The sequence below is a fragment of the Strigops habroptila genome, chromosome 11, assembly GCF_004027225.2.
Source record: "Strigops habroptila isolate Jane chromosome 11, bStrHab1.2.pri, whole genome shotgun sequence".
In the NCBI taxonomy this organism is placed as follows: Eukaryota; Metazoa; Chordata; class Aves; order Psittaciformes; family Psittacidae; genus Strigops; species Strigops habroptila.
Genome location: NC_046360.1, coordinates 13,833,034 through 13,842,852, shown reverse-complemented (window position 1 = coordinate 13,842,852; position 9,819 = coordinate 13,833,034). Strand labels below are relative to the sequence as shown.

Sequence of the window (9,819 nt, the reverse complement as noted above, 5' to 3'; positions counted from 1 at the left end):
CAGCACCTTGTCCCAGAGGACCCAGGCAGGATGGACTCCATCAATGGCAGCCCCATACCTGTGTGTGGTGCTCAGTGCTGGGGGGTGCAGGGCCCCCAAGTCACCCCATGGGGTTGGGGACAAGCAGAGGGTCCCCAGGGCTTGAGGTTGGTCCCCATGGGGTGAGTCCTGGCTGTGGAGATGGGCACCAGCACCCCACAGAGCACCGGTGCTGTGCTATGACACCCTATGGGGAGGTGCAGGGCTCTGGGGCCACGGTGGACACCCCACTTTGGGAGCCCCACAGTGCCAGCAGGATGGTCACCATCCCACAGTGACCCACAGCCAGCCCTGTGCAGCAGCAAAGAGGGGCTGAGCCCCCCACCATGGGGAGCAGCTCTGCCATGGGGCGCTTTGGGGGTGTAGAGGGGTCCCCATAGCTGCAGTGGGGTGCGCCCTCACCCCAGCTCTTCCCTCCATTGCTCCGAACCCTCCCAGGGCCCCCCCATGGACCCCTCCTCAGCAGGTCTGAGCCCAGGACACAAACTGGACGCACCGGGATCGGCTCCATTGGTCTTTACTGGGGGGGGACATGCAGGGCCATGGGGTGGGGGGCTCCAGGGACAGCCCCGTCCCACCATAGGGACATCAGCCGAGCCATGGACAGTGCTGGGGCCTGATGGGCTGCAGAGGGAACGCGGGTTGTGACAAGGGGCATGTCTCCGAGTCACCTCGGGTGAGGAGAGGAAGAGGCGAGAGAGGGAAGACGGGAAGGTGGCCAAGGAGAAGAGGAGAGGAGAGAAGGAGGAGAAGAGAGGAGAAGAGAAAGAGAAGACGGAGAAGAGAAAGAGAAGAAAGGAGAAGAGAGAAGAGAAGAAAGAAGAAGCAAGAAGAGAAGACGGAGAAGAGAGAAGAAAGAAGAGAGAAAGAGAAGACGGAGAAGAGAATGAGAAGAAAGAAGGAGAAGAAGAGAGAAAGAGAAGACAAAGAGAAGGAGGAAAGGAGAAGATGATGACGATGATAAGACAGCCAAAAGGAGGAGAAGATAACACCAAGATGAGGAAGACAAGGAGAGGAGAAGGCTGAGGACAGGCAAGGATGCAGAAGGAAGAACCGGTTGCTCTCCAGCCCTGTTCCCTTGTGCCCAGGCTGCAGCTCTCTGCTCTGGCCACCCCCATGGCCACGCTGTGGCTCCCCCATGGAGCAGCGCCCCATGGGACCGGGGCACATCCAGGGCTCACTGAGGCTGGGGGCTCCTCGCAGGACCCATCCCCAACAGTCACCAAGCGCAGCAGGTCCCGGCTCTGTGGCCATCACACCGGGTACCCGGTACCACGGCCGTCATCCATGGCTGTGGTCCCTCGGTGCCGGCGCCACCACCATCACCCCACGGCATCACCCCACGGCATCCTTGGGGCTGTCTCATGGCCAGGAGTCCTCCTCCAGCCCCTCGTGCTCCCGCGGGGCCCAGGCGGGCTCCAGGAAGGAGGAGAGGACGCTGTGCAGAGCCCCCCACGGCCTGTGCCCCCCGGGCTTGGGGGAGCGGGGGGGCGCTGCCCCACAGCCCCGCGGCGTGGGGATCCTCGACGGCTTCCTATGGGGCTGCGTGTCCAGCCGGGGCCGGGCGCAGGGCCGCGGCGGGGGGGGCTCCTCCAGCTCGTCCTCCCCCGGTACCCAGTCCGTGTCGGAGCCGGGGCCGTCCCCGCTCTCATCGGAGGAGCTGGAGAGGGTGGGCTGGTGCCCCACATGCGCCATGCGGTGGGGTGCGGGCAGGGGGGGCCCCGTCCCGTCCGCGCTGCGCCGCCCGTCCTCCGCGGGAGCGCTGTGCTTGGCGAACACGCTGAGCGAGGATGAGGAGGAGCTGGAGGAGCAATAGGCAGAATCAGCGGCGCCGGGGGCCGCGGGGGGCGCGGGGGGCGGCTCCGCATCCTCCAGCTCGGCCATGGCGCGGGTGTTGGTGAGGAACTCCTGCTCCAGCTCCCGCAACAGCCGCTGCTCCTGCGCCGGCTCCATCCAGCGCTGCGCCCGCGGCCGCCGCTCCGGCTCCTCCGGCTCCTCCCGTTGCGGGGCGCGGGACCACGAGTGCTGCCCGTCCCGCCCGCGGCTGATCAGCAGCAGCGGCTGCGCGCCCGGGCTGCGGGAGCGCTGCGGGGCACGGATCGGGGCCGGGCTGCGGGAGCGCTGCGGGGCATGGATCGGGGCCGGGCTGCGGGAGCGCTGCGGGGCACGGCCCGGGCACGGCCCCTCCGGCTCCTCATGGGCCCCGTCGCGGGGTCTCGGTGCGCCCGAGGGGGCGCTGGGCACGGAGGAGGCCGAGGAGTCGCTGTCGCCCGAGCAGCGGCGGGCGCGGGGCCTGCGGGGACGGGGGGGGGGGGGGGGGGGGGTCACATTGCACCCCAGTAGTGACCCCACATTGCACCCCAATAGTGACCCCACATTGCACCCCAGTAGTGACCCGCACTGACCCCGACACTGACCAAACACCGGACCCTGACATTGCCCTCCCCCATTGCACCTGGACATTGACCCCACATTGCACCCCAATAGTGACCCCGCACTGCACCCAGACATTAGCCTCCCCCATTGCACCTCGACATTGGCCTCCATTGCACCCCAATAGTGACCCACACTGACCCCAACATTGACCCACACTGCACCCCAACATTAGGCCCCCATTACACTCGACATTGACCCCACATTGCACCCCAATACTGATCCCACTGACCCCAACACTGACCCACACTGCACCCCGGTATCGACCACTCCCCCATTCCCCACTCCCATTGTCCCCCATTGCTCCCCATTGCACACCCTCATTCTCCCTGTTGTCCTCCCTTTGCCCCACATCACTCCCTTGTTGCCCCCCATTTCTCCCCATTCTGCTCCCCCCACTAACCCCAATTGCACACCCCCATTGCTCTCCTTTCCCCCCCCACATTCCTTCCCATTGCCCCTCATTGCCCCCCTCCACTACACACCCCCATTCCCTCCATTGCCCCCTCACTGCCATCCCATTCTTCAACATTGCACCCCCATTGCCCCCTATTGCCCCCACTGCACCCCTCTATTGCACAACCCCATTGCCCTCCAGTCCCCCTCATTCGTCACTCCCACTGCCCCTCATTGCCCCCCCATTACACCCCCATTACAGTCCATTACACACCCTGTTGCCCCCCCATTACACCCCCCCATTGCTCCCCATTGCCCCTCCATTACACACCCCCATTTCCCCCCATTACACCCCCCATTGTCTCCCCATTGCCCTCCGTTACACACTCCAATGCTGCGCCATTACACACCCCCATTGCCCCCCCATTACATACCCCCATAGCCCCCATCACACCCCCCACTGATCCCGATTGCTCCATTACAACCCCCCATTCTCCCCACCTTACACAACCCCATTGCCCCCCCACTATACCCCCACTGCCGCCATTACACCTCCCCATTGCCCCCCATTACACACCCTCACTGCCCCCCATTACACACCCCCATTGCGCCCCATTATACCCCCCATGGGGCTGAGCACTGCCACGGGGCTGCTGTCTGCCGTGGGGCAGCAGTGGGTGCTCCCCCCGTGCCCGCAGCACCCATGGGTGCCGTACCTGAGCGCACTGCCCGCTGCCCGTGCGGGGCTCCTGCCGGGGCTGCTGGAGCCGGAGCCGGGCCGTGGGGCCGGGCCCCCCCGCGGGGACCCCCCGTCCTGCCTGGAGCCGGGCCTGGGGGTGCCCGTGAGCCCCACGGCTCTGCCGGGGGGGCGCCGGGGGGGGCCGGGGCTGGGGCAGGCGGGGGGGGGCGCGGGGCTGGCGGTGGGCTACGAACAGAGGGGATGGGTCGGGGATGGGTCCATTGGCACCCATTGCAGCCATTGCACCCACTGCAGCCATTGCACCCATTAGCACCCATTGCACTCATTGCACCCATTGGAGCCATTGGCACCCATTGCAGCCACTGCACCCACTGCAGCCATTGCACCCATTAGCACCCATTGCACTCATTGCACCCATTGGAGCCATTGGCACCCATTGCAGCCACTGCACCCACTGCAGCCATTGCACCCATTGCACTCATTGCAGCCATTGCAGCCACTGGCACCTATTGCAGCCATTGGCACCCATTGCAGCCATTGCAGCCACTGCAGCCACTGCACCCATTGCACTCATTGCAGCCATTAGCACCCATTGCACCCACTAGCACCCATTGCAGCCATTGCATTCACTGGCAACCATTGCACCCACTGCACCCATTAGCACCCATTGCACCCACTGGCACCTATTGCACCCACTGCACCCATTAGCACCCGTTGCACCCATTGCAGCCACTGGCACCTATTGCACCCATTGGCACCCATTGCACCCATCGCACCCATTGCACCCATTGCACCCACACCATGGCACCCATCGCACCCAGATGTGGCACCGCAGCCCCATCCCAACCAGGGATCTCTGGGATGGGATCATCACCTTGGAATTCCCTCATCCCCCCTTATCCCCTTCCAGGCGGAGCAGCCCCCAGGAAGGGAGACCCACAGGGGGTGGATGGAATGGTGAGAGAGGGGCACTGGGATGGATGGCATTGGGATGGGGGCACTGGGATGGGGGCACTGGGATGGATGGCACTGGGATGGATGGCACTGGGATGGGGACACTGGGATGGGGGCACTGGGATGTGGGCACTGGGATGGGGGCACTGGGATGGATGGCACTGGGATGGGGACACTGGGATGGATGGCACTGGGATGGGGACACTGGGATGGGGGCACTGGGATGGGGGCACTGGGATGGATGTCACTGGGATGGGGCACTGTGACCGGGGGCACTATTATGGGATGTGGGGGCACTCACAGAGCGAGGAGCAGCGACACGGGTCGTGCTTGTCCAGGTAATGTTCCAGCGTGTCCCAGCCGCCCCCCACACGCACCATGACGTGGCTCCGGAGCACCTGCAGCAGCACCAGGACACCGTGTCGGGGGGAGCCCACAGACACCCCAGCGCCCCATGTGGGGCAGGAGCGCACGGGCTCAGCACCCACCCGCCGCTGGGTCCCCCCGTGCTGAGCAGCACACGATGGGGACGCAGTGGGGATGCAGGATGCAGTTGGGATGCAATGGGGATGCAATGGGGACACAGTGGGGATGCAATGGGGGCACAGTGGGGATGCAGTGGGGACGCAATGGGGACACAGTGGGGACGCAATGGGAACGCAATGGGGACGCCGTGGGGATGCAATGCGGATGCAATGGGGACGCAATGGGGATGCAATGGGAACGCAGTGGGGACGCAGTGGGGATGCAATGCGGACGCAATGGGGACGCAATGGGAACGCAATGGGGACGCAATAGGGATGCAATGGGGATGCAGTGGGGACGCTGTGGGGGCACAGTGGGGGTGCAGTGGGGACGCAGTGGGGATTCAATGGGGATGCAATGGGGACGCAGCAGGAACGCAGCAGGGACGCAGTGGGGACACAGTGGGGATGCAATGCGGATGCAATGGGGACACAATGGGGACGCAGTGGGATGCAGTGGGGATGCAACGGGGACGCAATGGGGATGCAATGGGATGCAGTGGGGATGCAGTGGGGATGCAATGGGATGCAGTGGGGATGCAATGGGGACGCAGTGGGGACGCAATGGGGATGCAATGGGGACGCAATGGGGATGCAATGGGATGCAGTGGGGATGCAATGGGGACGCAATGGGGACGCAATGGAGACGCAATGGGGATGCAATGGGATGCAGTGGGGATGCAATGGGGACGCAGCGGGATGCAGTGGGGGCACGGCGGGTGGTGGCTCTTACCCGGACGAAGATGAGGGTGTTGGAGTCCCCCACTTTGTATTTCCCCTCCGAGACCTTGACCATGGGGAACTGGGAGGGGCAGGAGCAGCATTCCAGGATCTCCCGCACCTGCAGCGGGAGTGAGGGATCGGTGGGGCCAGACCCCGCTATGGGGCAGCCCCCGTGATGGGTGCACACAGAGGGGAGGGGGAGCTCGCTGGGTGCCCCCCTGCAGCACCTACACCCCATGGAAGAGGGGTTGGGGGGGGGTCCCACCACCAACCACCCCTGAGCAGGCTGAGAACGGGCACAACTCACCCCACCTGCCCCCAGCCCCAGGCTATGGAGCCCACCCATGGCAGGATCCCGTGTGGGGAGCACAGAGCACCCCAAAACTGGGAATATCCCTCCCCAGCCCTGCTATTCCCTGACCCACGGGGGGTTTGAGCACCCCACTATGGGGCAGGGACCCCCAGCACCCACAAGCACCCATAGAAAGGGATTAAATCCCACCCCCCTCAACATAAGAAGACAAGGGAAGGGTTTGGGGGGGACCCCCATAGCAGAGGGACCCCCATAGCAGGGGGACCTCCATAGCAGAAGGACCCCCACAGAAGAGGGACCCCCATAGCAGGGACCCCCATAGCAGCGGGGACTCCCATAGCAGAGAGACCTCTATAGGGGAGGAGACCCCCATAGCAGAGTGGACCCCATAGGAGGGGGACCCCTATAGCAGGAGGATGCCATAGCAGAGCGACCCCCATAACAAGGGACCCCCATAACAGGGGACCCCATAGCAGAGGGACCCACACAGCAGAGGGACCCCCATAGCAGAGGGAACCCCATAGCAGAAGGGACCCCATAACAGACAGGACCCCCATAGCAGGGACCCCCATAACAGGAGGACCTCCATAGCAGAGGGACCCCCATAGCAGAGGGACCCCATAGCAGGGGACCCCCATAACAGAGGATCCCCATAGCAGAGGGACCCCATAGCAGGGACCCCCATAACAGAGGGGACCCCATAGCAGAGGTGCCCCATAGCAGGCCCCCCCCAGCTCCCTGCCTGCCCCATGCCTCCCGCCCGCGCTGACGTCAGGGATCAGGCCAGGAGCCGCGGGGGGATGCAGGGACACGGCCACATCCTGCCCTGCCCGTGGGGCACGGGGGGGGGTTTGGGGGTGCAGGGGGGGGTCCTGGCCCTGCTGCCCCCCAGGACACACACACACGGGTCCGTGGGGCCGGATGCGGCCCCGCAGGCTCCTCCCCGGCCCCGGCGCTGCCCATAAAAGCCCATGGAGAGGAATTACGCAGCCCGGAAAAATGCGGCGCTGGGATGGGGGGGTCCGGGGGGGGGCAGGATGTGCCCCCCCATCCCCCTCCTCAGCATCCTCAGTGGGGAATCGGGATCTCATTAGAGGGGCTTTGAGCTTAGGGGGTCAGGGGAGGGGAGCCCCCCCCCGTGTCCCCCCTCGTGTCCCCCCCCCGTGTCCCCCCCCCGTGTCCCCCCCCGTGTCCCCATGTTAATCCGGCTCCTGCTCCCAGCCCGGCTCTAATCCCTGCTGAGCCTCCCGGCCTGGGGGGGCACCCCCCATTTCATGTCTGTCTGTCCCCACGTCCCTCCGTCTGTCCCCAGGGTGCTGGCGGGGGGGGGGCAGCTCCTGTGTGTCCCCCCCATCGCCATGGGGAGGGGGTGCAGGGGCAGGGGGTGACACCCGGGTCCCCCCCCCCCGTGATTTTGGCCATGGCCACCACCAACACAACCCGTCCTGACGTCAGGAGCCCACCGAGGACCTCCCACAGCCACAGAGAGCCCCATTGGGTGGATGGAGAGGACCTCCCATGGGCCTCGGAGCCATAGAGCACCCATTGGGTGGGTAGAAAGGATGTCCGGTGGGCCATAGGGACCTCCCCTGGACCGTAGAGCACCCATTGGGTGGATGGAGAGGACCTCCTATGGGCCATAGGGATGGGTGGGAGCAACCCTGGACCATAGAGCACCCCACTGGGTGGGTAGAGAAGACCTCCCATGGTCCTCAGAGACATAGAGCACCCCATTGGGTGGATAGAGAGGACATCCTATGGGCCATAGGGATGGGTGGGAGCAATCCCGGACCATAGAGCACCCCATTGGGTGGATGGAGAGGACCTCCTATGGGCCATAGGGACCTCCCCAGACCATAGAGCACCCCACTGGGTGGATAGAGAGGACGTCCCATGGGCCATAGGGATGGGTGGGAGCAACCCTGGACCATAGAGCACCCCATTGGGTGGATGGAGAGGACCTCCTATGGGCCATAGGGACCTCCCCGGACCATAGAGCGCCGCATAGAGTGTACAGAGAGGCCCATCAAGCCCGTTGGGTGAAGCCCTGGCCCCAGCAGCGGGTCTCACCAGCTCATCCAGGTTCTTCAGGTCGCAGAGGGTGACAGGCCGGGTCCTTCCAGGGTAGGAGGGTGCTTGTGGGTCCCGGCTCTCCTGGCGCTGCGTCCCCGTTTGGTCCCTCATCTCCTCCTCGATCTCCTCCTCCATCTGGATGAGCATGGGCGCCAACATGCCGAACTTGGCTCCCCTGCGGGCCACCTCCAGCAAGCAGAGCACAAAGTTCTTCTCATTCTTCTTCAGCACCAGGTCGTTGGTCTCGAACATGAGCACGTCCTGGATGCCCAGGTCCTGCCGGCACCACCGGATGAAGTTGGAGATGTTATCCCTGGCGACGAAGGAGCCGGGAGCCACGTTCTTGGCTTGGAAGAGCACCTCGTTGCGGGGGACGCGTGCGCCCGGCTCCAGGTGCCGGCGCTGGAAGGCGCGGGCGCTGCGGGTGACGTTGTTGGCGTGGCGGCAGAGGTGAGAGCCCGTCTCCAGGCTCTCCAGGAACGTGTCCGCCTGGATGTCCAGGTCGTAGAGGGTGTTGAACCACTCGGCCAGGTCCTCCTTCATGGCCTCCAGGTACTCCTCGCTCGAGCGGAAGGGACGGATGCTCTTGGAAGCAGCCGACTGGATGTGGCTGGGGTCGGCCATGGCTGCCTAGGGATGGCGGCGGGGGGGGGGGTCATTTACCTTGCCTTGGGGCCCCCCCACACTGTGCCTCAGTTTCCCCTCACCCATGGTTGGGGGGGTACGTGCTGGTTCCGCCCCCCGTGTTTAATGAGTCATCCTCCCCCCCCCAAAGCTGCCCAGTCATGGTGTGTGTCACCATGTCACCCCTGCCAGGGCCATAGAGACCCCCCCACTGCGGGGTGCACTTGGGGACACCCCCATGGCTGCCCCATAAGCTGGAGGGGGTGTACAAGAGCTGCTGAACCCCCCCCCCATTGCTCTGTGTGTGTGTCCCCTGCTCAAGCCCCACAGTGGGGGGGGGGGGGGGGGTGCCCTTCCCTTGGGGGTGTCTATAGCAGGGTCCCCCTTCTCTTTATGGGGGGGTCCCCTCTGCCGGGGGTGTCTGTGTCCCTGCGCAGGGGGGTCTGTCCCTCTGCCGGGGGGGGGGGGATCCTACTGCAGCCCCACACCGAGGGGGGGGGGGCCTTCTTTTGGGAGGTCCCTGCTGGGGGGTGTGTGTCTTTAGCGGGATCCCCCTTCCCTTGGGGGTGTCTAGAGCAGGGTCCCCCTTCCCTTTGCGGGGGGGGTCCCTCTGCCGGGGGTGCCGGTGTGCCTGCGCGGGGGGGGTCTGTCTGTCCGTCTCTCTGCCGGGGGGGGGGGGGGGGGAGTTCCTACTCCAGCCCCACACCGGTGGGGGGGGCCCTTCCCTTGGGGAAGCTGTCTATAGGGGGGCCCCCTTCCCTTTATGAGGGGAGGTCCCCTCCGCCGGGGGGGGGTTCAGCACCTGCGCGGCCGATGCCGACATGTGCAATGGGGGGGGGGGGGGGGGGGGAACACACACACACACAGGGACGCCTCCCCCCCCCCCCCGGCCCGCACTCACCGCCCGCTCCGCGCTGCGCTACCGCCGCCCGGGGCCGCTCCTCCCGCCCGCTGCGCGCCGGGGGGGCCCCGCGGCCGCCATCCGGGAGCGGCGGGAGCGGAGCGGGGAGCGCCCGCCCCGCGCTGCTGCTGCCGCCGCC

At 65.7% G+C, this 9,819-nt stretch overlaps 1 protein-coding gene across 1 annotated transcript; it reads right to left on the bottom strand.

Annotated features, from left to right (window-relative positions):
- Positions 1-539: 539 nt before the first annotated feature.
- Positions 540-9,819, bottom strand: GAS2L1 (growth arrest specific 2 like 1). The gene is given in 7 exon segments (XM_030500371.1): positions 540-2,332; positions 3,585-3,780; positions 3,782-3,793; positions 4,824-4,920; positions 5,780-5,887; positions 8,153-8,785; positions 9,681-9,819. Coding segments are annotated over 6 exon segments (1,971 nt in total). The 5' UTR covers positions 8,780-8,785; positions 9,681-9,819; the 3' UTR covers positions 540-1,401.